This window comes from Nyctibius grandis, chromosome 8 (assembly GCF_013368605.1).
Source record: "Nyctibius grandis isolate bNycGra1 chromosome 8, bNycGra1.pri, whole genome shotgun sequence".
In the NCBI taxonomy this organism is placed as follows: Eukaryota; Metazoa; Chordata; class Aves; order Nyctibiiformes; family Nyctibiidae; genus Nyctibius; species Nyctibius grandis.
The window spans coordinates 45,073,801-45,093,506 of record NC_090665.1 but is presented as its reverse complement, the minus strand read 5'-3'; the positions used below and the strand labels follow the sequence as shown (position 1 = coordinate 45,093,506).

The 19,706-nt window shown below is 40.6% G+C and overlaps 1 protein-coding gene across 1 annotated transcript in view; it reads left to right on the top strand.

Moving 5' to 3' along the window:
- DAB1 (DAB adaptor protein 1) overlaps positions 1 to 14,146 on the top strand; it is a 345,879-nt gene extending 331,733 nt beyond the window's left edge. Inside the window, exons 11-15 of the mRNA XM_068406705.1 lie at positions 80 to 188; positions 1,563 to 2,111; positions 2,953 to 3,080; positions 4,002 to 4,100; positions 13,482 to 14,146. Coding sequence (XP_068262806.1) covers positions 80 to 188; positions 1,563 to 2,111; positions 2,953 to 3,080; positions 4,002 to 4,085 — 870 coding nt within the window. The 3' untranslated portion in view covers positions 4,086 to 4,100; positions 13,482 to 14,146. The remainder of the gene's footprint in view (positions 1 to 79; positions 189 to 1,562; positions 2,112 to 2,952; positions 3,081 to 4,001; positions 4,101 to 13,481) is intronic.
- Positions 14,147 to 19,706: the final 5,560 nt, after the last annotated feature.

The window sequence follows — 19,706 nt, the reverse complement described above, 5'->3', positions numbered from 1 at the left end:
AGGATGTGACAGCAAAATATGTGCTGCAGAAGCTGCAGCTGATATGTCATCATTGTATTTTATTCCCATCTTCTTGCAGACTCCTGCTACTCCAGGTGATGCCCTTATCCCATCTTCATCCCAGTCACTTCCTGCTAGTACAGACATGTTTGGTTCTGTACCTTTCAGCACTGCTGCCGTACCCTCAGGTAAGAAATCTGGGGAAATACGAGCTTGACTCAAATTTGTGATCAGTTCTCAGCTCTGGTTTGCATTTCAGTACTCAGGGCATTAATTTAGTACAGTGGAAGTGAGAAGGATTTTGAGGACAGTGCTGCAGGGCAAGGCAAAACAAGTCTTTAGCAAGCAGGGAGTACATCATTTTGAATTTACCCACATTTTTTAAAACAAAATACTAAAAAGTCACTGGGAGTTCAACCATAGTTCAGCCATCTGGATAACATACCTTCTAGGTACCATAGGAAGAGAGAAAAAAGCATTTAGTTTAGCTTTGGTTTCTTTGCAGTAGCAATGAATATCCTGGGCTGTCTTCAGTAAATACAAGGATGAGACATGGAGAATTTGGTTGCATTTCAAAGGTATTCCACTTAGTCGAACCCTGATATTTCCTTTAGACTTTTCTGTGTTCCTCAAAGTGCTCAAAATTTGAAAGCTGTGTAGCATTGTGCACAGACACGTAAGGGATGTGGCTTTGACTGCTGATTCTCCCTGGGATACTTGGAGCACTGCAAGAGCAGCGTTCTCAGCTTCACTTAAGAAAAAAAAAAAAAGGAGGAGTGGTGCCTGGAATCATTCAACAGTGACTTTCTAATTGGTTAACTCCTTCTCTGATGGGCTGTGTTGCAGCGTCAGGTTAGCCGCTGCATCTCAGAAAGGTTACACTGATGGTGCAGGGTTTGGGGATAATGTCAGATGAAAACCCTTGCTGCTTGGATGAGGTTAGGGTGCGTGCAAGATAAAAGGACGTCTGGAGAATCCATCATAGCCATCTGTTGAAATAGATATGTCTCCTTGCCCCGAGAGGAACAGGACAGGTGGAGGTGGAAGGCAGAGGATGGGGGGAGTCAGGGAAGTAAGAAGAGCCTGCAGAGTTCAGCAGTGAGGAGCAGGGCTTTGCTGCAAGTGAGTGAGTTTAGGAAATGTTTTGGGAGCTGCTGTGGTTATGGTAAGTGGCTTGACCAAACTGATCCTGGCTGTGCATTGACACAGCCCCAGGGAAAGGAGCTGCCAGATGGCCAGCTGCCAACAAGGTCCACGGACGCAGGTCTGCACAGACCCAGGGGGGTACTCACTGAGGAAGAGAAGAACTTTTTTGTTCGGGTGAGGGGAAGGATTATTGCCAATATCCAGCAATTTGTGGTTTTGTACATAAGTATTTGTTCAGCGACGTGAATTCAACCATGTCTTTCAGTTTTCTTTTTAAGTGTGCTGAAGCTCTGGGATCACTAATGTAGCCTGCATGTTTCTGATTCATTGCGTAGCTTTTTCTGCACGCTCTTGACAGTAGTGTTAAAATCTTTCATCTTTTTTTTTCCCCCCCCTGCTCTCTTTATTCTTTGAAGGTTATGTTGCCATGGGAGCTGTTCTGCCCTCATTCTGGGGACAGCAACCACTTGTTCAACAGCAGTTGGCCATGGGTGCTCAGCCTCCAGTTGCTCAGGTGATGCAGGGAGGACAGCCGATAGCGTGGGGCCAACCCGGTATTTTTCCTCCTACTCAGCAACCGTGGCCATCTGTAGCTGGTCAGTTCCAACCAACTGCCTTCATGCCAACACAAACTGTTTTGCCTTTACAAGCAGCCATGTTTCAAGGTACCATTGCTCCTATAGCTACTGTTCCACCCACAAGTGATTCCAACAGATCAAGTCCACAGACAGACAGGCCCAGACAGAAAATGGGAAAAGAAATGTTTAAAGATTTCCAGATGGCTCAGCCTCCACCAGTGCCATCAAGAAAACCAGATCAGCCTTCCCTCAGTTGTACCTCAGAGGCCTTCTCAAGTTACTTTAACAAAGTTGGGATGGCACAGGAAGCAGATGATTGTGATGACTTTGACATCTCTCAGTTAAATTTGACTCCTGTGACTTCCACGACACCATCTACAAATTCACGTGAGTATTCATATGCTTTCAGCCATACCTTTCCTCAGACGTGACTGCTTCTCAAAGCATTTCTTTCTTTTTTTTCATACAGTAAATTGCAGCACAGATATGGACTGAGAACCGTCATGCATGGTCTAGGTTATTAAATGTGTTCCAACCATAAAGAAAAGTATCAGAGAGGAATTTCAGAGACCATTGAAATCAACAGCCCTGATAGCTGCAGTCTGAAATTTAATTTCTAGGGAGGCAGTAATATGAGTTCTGTGCTAGGGACGTGCAAGCTGGTTGGAAAATGCTCGTGACATTCAACCTAACAAATGGTTTCACTTATGTCACATTCAAGCCATACTTTGCAGAAATTCGGGAGTGGGTATTTATTTTAATAGCTTTCTGTATTGGACATGTGAGGAAATCCATTGAATAGCTGTAAAATAAGCTTATTTTGTTCATAGCATGGAAATGGGGGATTTTGCAGATTGCTGAAAAGGAGGAATTCATTAAGACACAGATTTACCAGGGGCCAGCCGGAGACCTTCTGTTTCACTTACCTGCCATAGGGCAGGCAACTCATGCATTCTTAATGTAATGTAGTGGCATCTCCCCGGTTCCTAAAGACATATGCCAGATGCAGACAAATTTAATTTGGAAACGGCTGAATAAAATCAAATCTATGGAATTGATAATGACTTCTGTGTTCAAATTTACCTCGTACAGCTCCTCATCAGAAAATAATTTTCAGGGGTAATAAAAGTTGAGGGCTTTAAAGCACGAGCAAATTTTGTGCTACGGTGTCTTTCTGAACAAATAAACAGATACATATTCTATTGATGTTACTTTAATCTTTGTTTAGCTCCAACCCCTGCACCCAGACAGAGTTCTCCATCAAAATCATCAGCATCTCATACCAGTGATCCTGCTGCAGATGACCTCTTTGAAGAGGGATTTGAAAGCCCAAGCAAAAGTGAGGAGCAAGAGGCTGTGAGTAGCAACAAGGTTTCTAAATACTCATTAGCTCCTTTTAGCTAGAAAAGACAGAAGTTAGGTGTTGTTCGTAGTGTCAGAAATAACTATTCTAATAGGGCTGGGTGGTATTTAAGGAGGAGCTGCAGACAGCATTCACTGCCCAGTTCAGTTTTGATAGCTAAAAGCATGACATTTATGTTGATATGCACTAATACTGCATACAAGGAACCACACTCGGAGTTCATACGTAAGGTTATGTATGTTAGTTGTAGCCAATGCCCTTTTTAGCATACCAGCATTCACTTGTTGATGGTGAGGGAGTCTGAGGTAAAACAACATACATGCTGAGGCTGCAGAAAGGGATGTGAGAGTTTGTGTGTTAAAAGATGATGATTGGTGTTGTCTTGCACATTCTTGATTGCCTAGTTATATTCCTCAATGTTCTGGCCCTCAGTATGGGATTTCTTTGCCTTAGACTCAGTGGACCAAAGCAAGAAATGTTATCCAAGCAAAGACTTTAAATCACAAGGTTATCTTGGGCAAATAAGAGCCTAAGTGAGCCAAAGGCAAGAGGGAGTCTGTACAAAAAAAGGACCCAAAGGTACAAAATAACGCAAGCTTGGACTCTTTCTGAATCGCATGGATTCACTGGCTTTCAGGGCCTTTTGCAGTTCTGGTTTGTCTGATCCAGTACCTTCTGAAGTCTGTGGCAGCTCCTGTGTGGGCTCCAGCAGGTGCTGGTGTGGTCCTTTCCTGCCTGTATCAGCTATAGGAAACCATTACGGCTTTTGAGAACATACCAGCGATGAAGTCCCACTTTTCTGGTTTTCATGAGATAGTATGTACTTGTAATGCCCACAGCATGAAAATAACCTCGTGTTGACTTTTCACTTTCTTTTTGTTGAGAAAAAAAGGTGTTATGTTCTTGTATTCTAGCCTGATGGGTCTCAGGCCTCATCCAACAGTGATCCATTTGGTGAGCCAACTGGTGATACTATAAGTCCACAGGTCGGTAGCTAGATAGCGCAGGTTGGGGTAGGTATCTGTCCTTTTTTTCTCTACACCTTGAGGTGCTTGCTTATTCTTCCACCAGTGCCTGCCATTGCTTTCATGGATGCATGGTTTGTTTTCCCTTTTCATCTCTTCCCTCGTTCCTCTCCATTACCCACAGTGTATTCCTCATGCTCAGTGGTTTGCATGGCTTTTGCCATTCACTAAGTATTGCAACTTAAGCAAATATGTGTGTTTTAGCTGCCTGCATGCTTTAAAGAAATGTAACTTATTTTCGTGTTCAGATTCTAAGGGGAAATAGGGAAACTGAGCCATTACTGTCAATGTATTAGGCAGAACATTTTTTTTTGTTATCAAATCCGCTCTGGCCTTTAGTCAGATGTAACATATTAAATGGAATAAGACATCTTACCCATAGACGTAACAAACATTAAATAAAATTATGTAATGATAGATGAACACTCCTACCCTAAATCAATGTGATAATCAGTAGAAGCAGCACATTTATTATCTGCATGTAAAAATTTTTTAAATGGGTTTATGTATTTTTGTCTCCAACTGCAAATTAAAAACATCTGAAAATTACAATCATTCTTATTACTATTGGCATACTGATGTTTTAAAAATTATTCATCAAATGTAAGTAATTTAAATCCAGACAGTCGGGAAAGATGGTCTTTTCATCTTTTGTGTTACAGAACACGTTAGAAAATGTGGCTGCCAGGGAATGTTCTGTGATTTGTTTCAATACAGTATATACGTTTGACCAAAAAGACAGTAAAGCTACAAAGTTTTGTGAGTGCTGAGCGTTGTTATTCCATCCAAATACTCTCTAGTGTTACTATTTGAAGGATATTTTCATTGTCGTCTTCCTGTCTGCCATTCGTGTTTTGTATTACCCAAATAAGTGATCTGATGCTGCTTTGGTCCTTCAGCACAGAGCTCCTGGAGCAAAGCCATAACAATAGTAGAACCATTTTTATTTTTGTACGGGAGCTGGAGTATGTTTACCAGTGACTTATCCACCCTGAGCTGGAATAATTTGATTTCAACTCAAAATTAATAGTTTTATTAGGAGACAGTTTACTTTGTGTATTCAATATGGTTAAAAAAATCTTACGGTAACTTAGCTTTGATCCACTTGGGAGTAATAAGATTATCTCTTAATAATATGTGGTGCTGTGAGAAGGCACCTCCCCTTTCTTTGGCTTCACTAACGTAAAGTGCTCAGCTCTTGGGGGCTAAAGCAAATGTAGCATTAAGCTTTGTGTCTCATTGAGTCTAAAAATGACAGTGTAAGGACAGAGTCAAGCTGGGATGAGCTGCTCTGGCAAGAGCATCCGCTGGTTATTGTACTCCAGCGAGAACTGCTTCTGCAGGCTGGTGGTGCCACATAGTAAAGTGGCTTTGCCTTTCCTGGCCCTGGCCAGCACTGACGTAGCTGGCTGTCCCAGCTTCAGACCACCTCAAGAGTTCTTTTGTAAATCAAGAAAGAGAATTCGACCTTTATCTGAGTCCCACACTCTGAAAACCCACATACATTTGTTTATTGCAGTTTATCCTAATCGGGGTAATTCTGAAATTCATCATGGGGAGAATAACGATAAAATCTCTTTCTACTTTTCTGACTGTCACAGAGATAGTTAGCATCATTTGTAAGCTGGCATCACACACGTTTAACTACTAGGAATTCTGGCAATAACTTGAAACAGTAGTTTAAGTCTGTTAATGCATATTACCATGTTAGGCAGTCAAGTGAGGGACTCCTTTTGTTCTGCTTTTATATAGCGCTTAGTAAAATACTTTTTTTTACCTGTCAAGGGTCTCTGGGAGCTACAAGAACAGTATATTACCAGTGATTCCATATGTTTTTTCTATATTTTTTGTTAATTCTTGTAGAGTCTTGCATAAAATATGTATAATTCTCAGAAATATATTCTAGGAAATGTTAAATAATGTTACTGATTATCGTATTACAGTAATTCCTAAAAGCTGTAGGCAGGAACAGGAGGCTGAACAAAAAGAAAGCCTCCATCCAGAGAAGTTACACTAATATCATTGTGCCTCTGTGCAGTGCCATTCAGCAGCAGTCCGTAGGAAATCCACTTGCTAAAACCAGCCCATCTAATTCTGAAGCCCAGTATCGTCAGAGCAACAGCAAGTCTAATCTCCATGGAAAATTGTCAATTCAGGACTTACTACCGTGTTGTGTATTGAGCTCCACATTTGGAGAGAAACTTAATGGGGAGAAGCATGTAGTACAAAAGAATCACAGTCTGCATAAAAGCCACTTTTGTGTGTTCGGTGGGAGATTACTTTGCTCTTTAGAACGTGGTTCTTCACACCAAGAACAGCACCGTGTACAGCTCAGATGAATGGACCTCTCAGGAGCGTGACATAGTATTGTGTTCAGAAATTTCAAATACATCTGTTCCCAGCATCCCTATGAAATCAGCTATGCCCATATAATGTCTTTACTTACCTTGTCTTGATGTATGCAGAGTGCTCACCTGCCTAGTACTTGGTATCCTGATCTTTCAAGGTACCTTAGCAATTTGGTTTCTTGATTCCTTCTGTTACTCCATATTCTCATGTGGAAATAATGCAGCATCTTTCAGTTACTATCTTAATTTCTCTGTTTTTCCTCTCTTCCTTTTGTGATCTTCAACTTAAGCTCTCAAAATCCTCGTCTTACCAGTAGCTGTTCTTGTAAGTCACTCTTCTACAAATAGCTATGGGTTCTTAGTAGGTAAATGTGGCATTTTATGGATATGTTACGTTTTTGTCCCTTTATGGTTGGAGATAAGAAGCAGACAGGCCTAAATTTCACAGGTGAAATAAAATCAGCTATTTCTAGAGCTATTCATAGCAAGATTTATATTTGTTTGTTTTCCCTTTGTTCATGAGCGGTGTTGAGGATGGATAGTGATTTTCCAGAAGGGGTGAGGAGAACACTGAGTAATAAGACTGCCATCTTCAGCTGACTTACATTTAATCCCTACTGCTGTCTTTAGAGACTGTGTGGGGGTAACTATGGTGAAAGGAGAGAGAGGGAAACAACTGTGTTATCTGTGATTCTACCAAATATGTTAAATATTTCTTATTATTGGCATTTGGGATTGAAGCAAGAAGTTTGAACGGAGGAGTTTTCACCTGGTCATCCCCTTTGCACCAGTGCACCTGATCAACCTGAATTATAGGGTGTTAGGTACAGACCCTGCTGGTGTGGGTATTTTTGTTCATGGGGGTATTTTAGCCTCAGCAATTGGTCTTGCACACCGTGACTCTAGGAAGCCCTGAAGCTGTACAATTGAAAGCTTAGCAAAGGCTATAGAAAGGGGAGCCTTCAAGCATGATGAGAAAAGGGAAGGAGGAGAGCAAACTTTGACTCTCTGATGTCAGGCTTCTTCAGATACCTGTGGTTATGTTGGCCAGCATCTCCAAACAAAACATCCTAATTGTGGAAAGAATAAATTCATCCTGAATACTGGGATATCAGGTATCACAAATGCAGTCTAATTCCGTATGGACCACACGAACTGGTTCTTGAAGGCAAATTACCAACAGGATGAAGCTTCTGAAAGAGAATAAGGAAATATTTGGTACCACAATTATTGCAATAAAAGTCATTTTAAGTGCTGGAACAAATGCAGCTCTATTGATATGCCGCCCAGTTCAAGACTTGCACTGGCAGTCGTTCACAAGAGATTCTCAGGAAACCTTCAAAACATTTGTGACTAGAGCATATCTTCCTAAAAAAGTTGTTTAGTTGTTCTGCGAAATGTGTGCAGACAATTATAAGCCCTCAAAATATGTCACACCCTTCATGATGCTATCAGCACTGTCAGGAGAGCACAGTTCATTAGAATATTTGTCTATCAGCTTTTGGTGGTACTTCGGTGGCCGGCTGCCATCATTCATCTTTGAGCAAGTGCCATTCTTAGTGATAAATGTTCTGAATAATCTTAGTCAGCTCCAGGATGGATGACTATAACTCTTTGTTTGAGCTGTTATTAGGAGGTTGAAAGAAAATAGCAAGTTATGGACAAAGCATTGGCTTCTCTGGGAGCTTGGTGAGCCTCAGGAGGGCATATTAAGCTGATTCTGCATCTTCTTCCTTCTGCCCCCTTTCTATTGCACTAGGACTCTGAATGGCTCAAAATATCACAGAATCACACAGAATGTTAGGGATTGGAAGGGACCTCGAAAGATCATCTAGTCCAATCCCCCTGCCGGAGCAGGATTGCCTAGACCATATCACACAGGAACGCGTCCAGGCGGGTTTTGAATGTCTCCAGAGAAGGAGACTCCACAGCCTCTCTGGGCAGCCTGTGCCAGTGTTCGGTCACCCTCGCTGTAAAGAAGTTTTTCCTCGTATTTATGTGGAACCTCCTGTGTTCCAGCTTGCACCCATTGCAAAGGCTATATTGCAGGATATGTTACTATCATTCATCCAGCTCGATGGGAACTGAATAGAGTCCAAAGAGAAATTCATAATGATTGCAGGTGACCTGTTCTTACTGTAGGCTCTAGAGCTATCATTCTCTGACTAAAGACACAGCACTGAGCAGGGCTGTGAACCTGAGAGAGAAGAAGTAGTGATGTGCGTTTGGAAAGGGATCACAGTTTGGGAAGTACTGCTTCATTCCAGAGAAATCCTAAAGTTGTCATTTCAGGCCTCATGTGCGTTTGTTCATCATATTCCCCAGGGAATCTGAAGGGACAAGACCAGAGAAATTCAGGCTGCTCTGTGAACAGAGGCATCCTGCAGATTTGCCTTCATCTCTGCTGCTGTAGTCCCCTTCAAGCTTTGTTTTAATGCAACCAGCTCATACATGGGTTTCTCCCCTCTTTCAATGTCTTCAACCCCGCTTGAAGCAGCCAGGTACCCTTCCGTTTCTCCAACTTCTTCCTCTAAACAAGTGATAACATACTGTGTAGCTTGTTTAGAGCCGTGTACTGGCTGATTGGCAAGCCAGCAATTCAGTTAGGGGACGAGCTCTCCCAGTTTTCTCTTTAACGAGGTCATTTAAAAGTTCCCTGTCTTCTGCACAACAACTGATTTTTAAAAGGCACGTGCGATAATTTAGTATCTTTGAGACTTCTGAACAATTTGCTTCAAATTGGCCATCAGGTTCAAGAGTTATGAAGGAGAATTGACAGATATGTAGACGGAAGGTATAATTGCATAGCTACTGTTTTGTTAGGAAAGGGGCCCAGAAATAATAGGTGTGTTTCTTGGCTGCAGTTCATTATTATACAGGGACCAAGATGGAGCAGGGTTCATCTTTCCGAGTAGTTCTCATTGCTTTTCCTTTTATGGATGCATAGCATCCATCTGGGTGCTAAAATGACAGAGACTTTTAAAATGCTAATAATTAAACTGGATATTTGAAACTAGGAAATATTCCTAGGCAGGTTTATAGTAAGAAGAGGTACTCTTCAGTCGTAATCCCAAAATAGAAGGTTGCTGTATTTATGCTGCTAGTAGAGGCTAACTGTATTAAAAATAACCAAAGATGAGCCACCTCCTGTTAATGAGCCAACAGGAATTACCTGTCTTATCACCAAAGATATTTAATTTGAATCCCGCTTGCCAAGTTTGCTACGTCTTATTTTATTGAGTCAGCATGCAATAAATCGAGAAGAAGCATTGCACTCCCATTCCCTTCACTTGCATCCCCAGCACAAGATTCTCATTTTGGCTGGAGTTCCAGCACACTTATTTCATGAAACTCTCTCGTTTGAGCCTGCCCTCTCTGATCAGTCAACCAGGAGTAAAACTGGTGCTGAGAATCTATTGTAAAGGGCAAACAAATCTATGCGGCCTCACCTCTACAACTCAGTACATCTTGCCTGAAGCCTTGCACGTAGCAGGGTGCCTTGCAATGATGAAGGGACTGCCAATGGAAAAATGGTTTCTTCCTAACCGAGTCCCGTGTTATGTTTTGTGAGTGGGATCACTTCCAGAAGCCCAAGTAGATGCTGAATCTTTCAAGATATGTTCTCCAATGATTAGTTCTGCTGAGGAGCAGATGTTAATATCTTTAAATAGGATGCAAATTTACTTCTAGTATTTACATAATGTCGTTCAAAACCATTAGCAACCTTGTTACCTCATGCAGTAGTGTACTATACCAGAAATACTTGCTGTTTGCTGCAGTCTTGTTTATTGTGCAAAATGTTCTTTAAAATGGGAAGAATAAACTGATTCTAAGCATGAAGTATCTCTGGAATATGTAACTACAGCATACATAGGGAAAATTTTCTCTTTGGTAGTTTTTGCAGTTTATTCTGAGGGAGTTCATAACTCAACGTTTACACAACATACTTGTAGCTTCCTAAATATTTAGCTGTCTAACTTGAGGCATGTATATTTAGACATTTCTGGTCCCTTACTGCAACCTGTCACTTTGGTCAGATACCTGACGTGTGAATTCCTATCCTCTTCCTGCAATATCTTGTTATTCGAAGGCTACTGTTCAACATACAGAGCCCCATTGGTATGTGAGTGTATAGCTAAACACTACTTTGATAGCAGCTTCCAAACATAAAGGAAAACGTTTACTTCTCAAACATCTGCCAGAAATTGTATATCCCCGAAGCTGATAGAAGCCTTCAAGTGGGATTTAGCAGCAAAAAAAGGTGCTGCAGCTGTCTTCTTGGTTTCTCCCTGTGGGTTGATGAAAGCACATCAGAAGTGCTTCTGAGTCAATCCTATAGAAAGGAAAACAGTTTCAGATTCAAGCTATTCATGTGAATTGGAAGCTTTGTATGTTACTTTATTTGTTCCCCCCCCCTTTTTTTTTATGACAAAGACCCATTCTGTCATTTCCTTCCCTCTGGATCTGTTCCTAATGCAGTGGTAGAAGTGGAAAGCAGAAAACATTGGTGAGATGATTCCGATGCTGTGGGAAGAGTTAGGCTTGCCTGCCTTTTAACGACATTTCCTGTGACTTTTGAGTGGCATGTGTAAAAAGAAAGGGGGTTTATTCCTGCTTCCAAGACCCTCCAAAATAATGCTTGTGAAGCCCCGCTGCCTGGCATTTTGAGAGAAGCTATCCAGGAAGTCAACAGCACTCAACTCTCCTTTTGCCTCTTTTCTGTCCCTTTCTGCTCTCTTTTGCTCTTTTGAGTATCATTATCAATACTTTACAGATACTGTTTGCAATGTTGGGCTACAGACAAGATGTACTGCTTGAATTATCTCAAAATATTAGAAAGCAAATCTCAGTCATTGACAAAAAAAATTCAGCTGAGAAGATTGCATGCGATTACTGCAATTAATTTCTCGTTTAGGCTTCTGAAGGGGGAAATCAGCTAAAAGGAAGACGTAAGAGCACATTTTTCTGTCAAAATGATCTGGTCTACTAGAAGAAAAATTCAAATCAGTGAGAAATGCAGGCCTTCACCACATGAAGTGTGTGTTCAGATAAATATTGGGTATGAATAAAAGAAATCTCTAATGCTAAAGGCTGCCTTGTGTTGAAAGTGCTGATGACCGATGATGAACTCCTTCTCCTCTTCCAGTGGTGTCAAGTTCAGTGACACCTTAGGACACCTGTTACTTAAGCGCATCTGCATATCTTAAATATATTTGAGGACAGCTCTAACAAGCACGCTTGACATTTTGAAAGGCTCTTTTTTCTCGCGAAGGCATTTGAAAAACTGACATCTTTTGTTCCAAAGGGATGTTCTCCCTCCCTCCTCTTTTCTTCTCCTCCTCCCTTTTCACTTCCCTTTGCAATCACCTCAGGTTCAGCAAATGCCTGAAGAACGGCCTGGTGTGTGTCAGGTTCCCACATTAATTAGTGCAGATTTTCTCTGAACTAGCTGTGATAGATCATTCTGCCAGCTTCATGTCTGCGGTACATGAAAATTGGCATAGGTGGACTTAGCACACAGTATGTGAAGTGCAGTTATTTACTCTCATCTCTTCTGATTACCTTTGGTTTTTCAAGGTCACAAAATATATTTGCTTCTTGCTGGGGGTAATTTCAGCAGCCTTTATTTGATAGTTCCATAGGATTTCTCTCATCCTCTTGTAATGTAGTGTACTCAGTAGTGTACTCGTGTAGGTTGGAGATGGGGAAGCAGAGTCTCTGCAAGCTCCAGAAATATAGTCGTTTCAAGGAATAAGAGACAGCTTTTCTTGGCATGGAGGAGACAAGTCATATTTTGGATTTTTTGTGTTGCTCCTCATTAAACACGAGATGCACAGTGAGGCAGGACAGGGCACTGGGATGGGGCACAGCCTGGAGCACTGGCCAGGCACCCTGGGCACGGAGTAAATACAGCGCTATGGATCCACCTTTGGGCTGGTTTTCTTAGGAGCAGCATCATTTTTATAAGCAGTAATTAAAATCCTCTGCCAACCCCTGCCAGACATTTATGTGCTTTGCAGTGCCCAGTGATTTGCCAGCCTTTGGAGGTTGTTTTTTTTTGCTCAAAGTCAGCTTCTGCTGATGCTGCTGTAACATGAGTTGATTCTAACTCAGTTAAATTCAATGTCGTGGCATGGTATTTGAATATTTATCAAGCTGTGGAGAGTTAATGCAGTATGGCATTAATTAGCCTTTCTGCCTGTCTTGTTCTTTTTTTAGATGTCATTCGTAGTTTAATAAATTAGTTTCTGGAAATGAAGTAGAATGGATTCCAGGGTTCATGGGTGGTTTACTTCCCACTGCAGCCAAGATGAACATAGTATTAAGAAAGCACAGGGTGTCAGCTATGAAGCAACACTGAGGAACATGGCAGCTTTTTTTTCCCCCCCAACATCCAGGAAATTCCCAAGAAAGTATCTCTTAGCAAATCGACATGCTTTCCTCACAGCTTTAGTGGTTGTACTAATGGCTATACAGACTCCTAATCAAACTGCACAGAGCTTCCTTTCCTCATGCTTTATAGGCAACTCATATTGTTATTTAAAATCCCATCACAGCTTTCAGCTCAGCTTTCAGCGGCGGTTTCTGTTTTACAAGTGTTTTTCTCCATGAGTTGTGTAAAACCCACAGCTATGTTCTGCTGCTGGGGGTGGGTCTCAGCCTGGCACGAGGAACAGTGTTTTACACCAGCTGTATTTCTGGCCTGTAAACTTCAAAACATCTGGTCATATAAATATCATTTCATTTCTTCATGTGTCTGTGCCCAGCAATACCTCCTGAGGATCCGTGCACGGCCAATACAGGAAGAGGAAATTGATAGTAAGCATTCATTTTCTGAAATAATGTCACATTTTCTTCCCCATTCGAGTGGGGTGCCGTGATCATTCCAGGCAGCACAGGAAACAAACGCTTCCTTTGGGTTTTGACTCACGAGGTATTGCTGTTCTCAAGCAGACGTTCTAAAAATGTGCTAAAAACTTTCTGGAGACGTCTCCGCTGATCTTATTTTCATTATCCCCAGGAAGCAGAACCTCTCTACGCCCAGATCAACAGACCTAAGAAATAGCATTGGTACAGGCTTGTGGTGCTCCAGGACTCAAACGAAACCCAACGACCTGGCAGGCCTTTGGCTTTCATGCTTTTTTCCGATTGATTTTGTCTGACGAGGAGAGATGATTGCGCTCCTGGACTGACTCTACGAGCGTTCCTGACTATTTTTTTGGCAACCAATGGCAGATTCCTGTGGCAGCACAAAACAAAAACTCTCCCTGCTTATCATCCCACGAGTCCAGCCCCATCCCCACGAGTCATGGGTGTCCAGACTAGGAAATCTTACTCCTTGGTCTTCTTTTAAACATATGTTTTCTTCTATATGCCGCATATAAATAATGAGCATCTGAAATTTATTCAGTATTAGACATTCTTTTTCTTTTGAGAAAAGCAGAGTCTGTATGTAGCAGCAGCATTATCATTCAACAGCCTTTTGGGCACAAGTCAGCACTTTTTATGTCATGGTGACATGTTTTTCATCATCATTTACATCAGGCTGATCCTGACTTTTTTATTTTTTCCTACCACTGTGTAGACATATTTAAACAACAACAACAAAAAGTACTGGCAGTGTCATTTTTTTTTTTTATTTCTCATTCTGTAGTTTTGTATGAGTGACAGATCTAACAGCAAAACGCCTCCTGCGGAAATGATTCCTAACTTGAAACCACAGAGTAAAACGCGGTTGTTTATCTGTCCTGACTGAAAATGTTGCCAAATGGACCTTTAAGTTCTAGTGCATCATGAGGAAGAAATGCTGCTTTCTGTTTGAATACTCAAGTTGTGGGTAGAGAAAGGACATCGAGTCCCACTGAGGAAAGACGCAAGAGTCAGTATTTCCTAGGAAACTCTAAACAAAGTGCAGAAAAAGGAATATTTTTGTTTCTTCAATATCTTGCTGCTGTAATGCTATGCAGACAAGTGTTTTCTTCTGTGTGCCATTTTTGATGAAAAAAAAAAAATCATTTGCCAAATAATACTGGTATGATTCTGGTTTAGGAATTTGGATGAAGCGGACTTTACAAATGGGACAAGGATGGCATGGATTTTGGAATAACAAACTGATTCTGTGATCAAACTGTTCATCTTTATCACTTTTTGTACATCAGAAAAATCAAATGGGATTTTTATTTTATAACTTGAAAAAAAAAATCTTACTGTTAAACTCTTTAAATGTTTAAGGGGAAATGGCTTTAAGGAGTTCGAATGAAAATTGCCAGTTTTTTTGTAAATATAAATGTTATGAAAATTCTTTTACTAATGCCATTACACAGTAGAGAAGGTAGCAAGTCGCAGTGCTTGGGAGGTGTGGCAAACCCAACTTGTGGTTCTCACATCACATACGTTTTTTCACGTGCTTACGGTAACGGGCTGAAGCTCAAGTGCATTTGCCAAAAGCAGTCAGCTTGTCAGCGACTAGTGAAATTAATGGGAACACATGATTTTATGGTCTAGCGTTATCATATGGACATACTCCACTTCCAAGAAATCACATTTCATCGACATTCCTTTGAACCTCTGCGTAGAAGTCATCAAACTGTTTACACACAGAACAAAAGAATTTAAAACAACTTTTTTTTACATTTATGAAGCAAAAGTGCAGTGTTTGGGTTCATATGTTTAGCACATGATTTTCATAAAGAATCTATATATTTTTGCCCTACAGAGAATTGTTATACAGGTCAAATGTGTTTTCCTGATGTTCCTATGCAGTTACAGTATATTGAATTTAGTGGTTTAACACTAAAAAGAAAAAAAAAAGAAGAAAAAAAAGAAAAAAAAAGAAAAATAGAAAAAGGAAAAAAGGTTAAAGAAATCAAATGATTAATCAGTTTTTAGGGTTATTGTGCAGATTTTGTTTTTAAATTGACACATTAGGATTTACATTTTTGTCATGATTAAAATAGGCCTGGAGTTATAAATATTTTACTTTTTCATCTCTGCTATAAGCTAAAAATGGTTTAGAAGACACAAAAACTGGGGTGGCAATTGTTGATATGTACAACCAAATCTCACACCATGATTCCAGTCTTTTATTTTGAATTAGAGAGATTAGAGAAATGTGCGTTACAGAATGTATGTGAATGAAAAATTAGCTGTGAATAGACCTAATGAACCTGCAGAGAACCGTTATCCCCATTCACGATCGTTCGATGCTTATTCCTTAGTCATGTGCAAACAGCTTTGTAGTGAATCTTATTTTCCCATCAGAAGAAAGATCAAGTTTTCTATCTGGAGAAGATGAATGAAAACTTGGCGGATTGAGTGTGTCAGGATTAAAAGCAGAGGTAAAAGCGTTTCTGAAGGACATTTAGAATATTTTCCTGATTTGCACAGTGGTGCTACTTTCTTCCTCAGTGGCTCTTTTGGGTTTTGTCCTACGTACGGAACCACAAAGACAATTTCGGTTCATCATAGACATTTGAGGTTTAGCGTCATCAGTGCATTTCCACTTATGGGGTAAAACATTGAAAGAAAAAGAAGAGATTTATATCTCAGAGGATCCATTGACGTCGTATCTGTAGGAAGCAGATCGTTTGCGTAGCCCTTGCAACGAATAGGTGCCGAGGGAATGAGGCTGGGATTTCAGTGTCTCATGAGAGACAGCTGGACCATCACCGTGGACCTGTGTCTTACCTTTGCCAACACTCATAATAAAAATGAATTCTGAATTGTCATGTCATACAATTAGATTGTCTTTGTCATGGTTGAGGTGCTGAGTTGAGAGGACTGGAAGGCCTCTGCACTGTACCAGTGTTGTAGATAACTAAAATATCCAGCTTGTGCAATTGTTTAATCCCTCATCCTTCACTAGCACTAAATTCGTCACTTTAAATTTAAAAACCAGGGAATTCCACCAGCCATCCTGTTATTATCCCCCGTAGGTTCATGATCTTTACCTGTCATGAAAAGATATTTTGATAGATCGTAGTCATCCAAGTGTCTGATGAAACCTTTCATCTGATAACGTACTGGGCACCTTCTTTGCAAAAATGTTTACTCCGTGGTTTTCATTCATTTTTATTTCTGCATTCTGACACATATTTTTTTAATAAAGATGAGAAAGATAAAATGACTGTTGCAGTACATTTCTAAACCTACTTTAACTTTACCTCAGATAATGACCATTTGTTAACATATACGGACACGTTATTTTTAACTTTATGTATAATGCATTCAGCAACAACAAAAAACAACAAATTTTTAGAAATTTTCCATTAATTTCTGTAACACACCATGTAATACTGTTATGAATAAAAACATTTAAAAAAGGCGTCATTTCAGTAAGTTTGTTTCATAGCTTTTGCTCTTCTGTGGTAATTCTGCCATTCTTGTGGTGCAGTGCGGGTGTCTGTCATGGCCAGTGTTTTTGAGAGTGGAAATATCTGGGAAAAGAGGGAAAAAAGAATGCCCCAATTTGGGGGATACCTAATCGTAAACACTCTTTAAGTGTTGCTTATCTTGCAGATATTTAACCTGCGGTTTTACGGAAGGGAGGACTCTGACAGATCTCTCTTTTCCATGTCAGTGACTTCTGGGAGAGCAGTTGATTGTATAGACTGGGAATATGCAATTTTAGCTCACGTTGGATTAAAGGCAATGTTTTGTGTGCTTAAATCACTACACAGTGACAATTGATACAGCAGATAAGCTAACCTTTCTTCCTTTTTCTAGGTTGTGATATATGTTTCCATGCACCTTTTCCTTTTTTCTTTTTTTTTTTTTTTCTTTCTAAGCAACTCATGTCTTGTCCAGGTTCATATTTATTAGTTTTCTGGCAAATTCTGTTCTCAATCAGAAGAATATAATTTCAAAGAAATGAAAGGGGATATCTGTTGGCAGTTTTCTACAGAGGTTCAAATCCATCATCTACAGTTGTCTCTCTAAGCCAACGTGGCAAGCACAGTGGTGAATGAACAAGGTAAAAGTCCATATGGCAACCAGAAAATGGAGGGTTTGGGTTAAAGGGTGACCTTGTGTCAACTACACAAGCATCTGTACTAACACTATTACTCTCACTGTCCTTACTGCTGCATGCACTGTTCCTGGCTTCTGGTTCTGCTCCTCTATGTGAGATCAGTGGGCCTCACCCCCTGTTCCTGGCTGTGGTCTGATGATACTACTGTAAAAGTCATGATTTAGAAGAGTACTTCTGTCAGCTCTCTTGTGCTGAGGTCTTCCACAAATTGGTCTTCTCATACTGATTTGCTTTCTAGGATCAGCCCCACTAGGAGCCTTTTTTTTAATACTTAAGTATAGCAGAGAGCTGGCATGGGGAAGGAAAAAGGGTATTTTTTTTTTCTTGCTTTACTTGCTGTCTGAAAGTATGGGGAAACTGAGTTATACATTTCAGCATGACAGTGAGGAATATGGGGAGATATCCTGATAGGATTTCCTGATTACCTGTAACATTGCCTGTCTCTTTCTAAAATTATCCTACTGGAGGCAGGAAATATCAGGTCTATTAGTGAAACGACTCTCCGGCTATTAGTTTTTAGAGCTTTAAATAGTCTTATCTCAATGGACGTGTTTGCTCTGTAGCTCATCTATCACCCCTAAAATGTTTTATCAGCACCTGAAAAATCTCAGTAAGAAGAATAGCCTCAAATGTTACCCATTCAAGGGCCTTTCAGATGCAGAATGTATTTTTTTTTTTAAGAAAGATCTTTTAAGATCTGATATTATTTGCTGGCTTTTCAACCCTGTGTCATAGCTCCCGCAGCACCACTTCTGTAAATACTCCTGACCAGCGAGTAAAGGAAATCACAATAGATTAAAAGAAAACCAGGTTAATGGGCAGCAAATCAGTGTGCATTCAGCCTCAGACATTTGTGACAATAAAGGATTATAAAGAATTATTGCCAGGTACTAGCTGCGTGCAGACCTTTTGTGGTGTCTTTGTCTTCTTTAACAGATGGTTCTTCAAGGTCTAAGAAAAGCTCCCAGTGTCAGAAGCCAGTTGTATTAGAAATAAGCAGAAGTTACAACGTTGTAAGATGTTGCATTTTTTGTAAAGTTCTACTATTTGACATATTCAGAGTGTCTTGGTTTTTCTTTAAAAAAATGCTGTTTCTAGTTTGAAAATGAGTTTGTGTGTTCTCTTGAGGTCTAATGGAGGGGAGATGGAAACAACAGATGGGGCACGGTGGGTTTTTCTTCCTTTTTCTACTAATTACTGCAGCGCCTGTCTTACTGTCTTCACAGGACCTTAGAATCAGAGCTTTCAGAGCAGGTAAACCTGGGCCCAATTTGGACTGAGTCACTATACAGTATTTTTATTGAATCAAAAGCCAGAAATGGAGAATTAAGCTCAACAAGGTGAGTTTTTTATCTCCAGGGCCTTACCAGCAGAAAATAACTGTATTAGTAACAAAAATGGTGACGCGGCAGAGTCAATTGTAAACATCTGAAATCATTCCGTAGGGTTTCTTACGTGTAAACTTTACCATATATTTGCCACCTTATGTTTTCACCGTTAAAATCAGTGGGTGAGCCTCCTCTTACCTTTGAATGAGCCAGTTGTGTTCTTCTGTGGAAGGAAATGCGTTACGAGATCCGAAGCAGGGAATGAAAAGATTGTCTCGGAGAAGAAGAAAAAGAAACTCTTTTTGGAAAGTGCACTAACGATAGCAAGAACATCTGCTTTGCTGGCTCTAGCTTAACGTTTCCCACGGAGGACCTTTCATCTCTGATGTGTTTCACAGTTTTCCTTTGGACAGGAAATTGCCATTTAAAAAAAAAAAAATCATCTTTGGTGAAACTGTATGGGTTTTATTTACAAGGAGCACGGGGTCACAAACTTTACGCTGGTGTTGTGAACTCTGCAAAGGATGCGTTGCACTTGAGAGCTGGGTGTTCATGGTGGGCGCTTAGTGAGGCTTCATTTTCAGGTGTGATGAAACCCACGTTCAGTGACTTACAGTGTTGTTAGCACTAAGTGCTTTGGGGTTTAAAAACAGCTCAGCAGTCAGCCACAGCTATTACAGCCAGCGACGAAGAAGGATCAAGACTGGGGAAAAAGGACACAGGCAGCGTTACAAGGCGACATTCCCACCGATCCATGGACCCACTAAGCCCCCAAACTGCACAGAAGTGGAAAATGAGCTGTGGTGGTTGTTGTGAATTTTACATGTTAGACCTACCTCTAATTAATCCAGATTATAAATCGTGGCAAACCTGATTTTGCTTTTCAGTT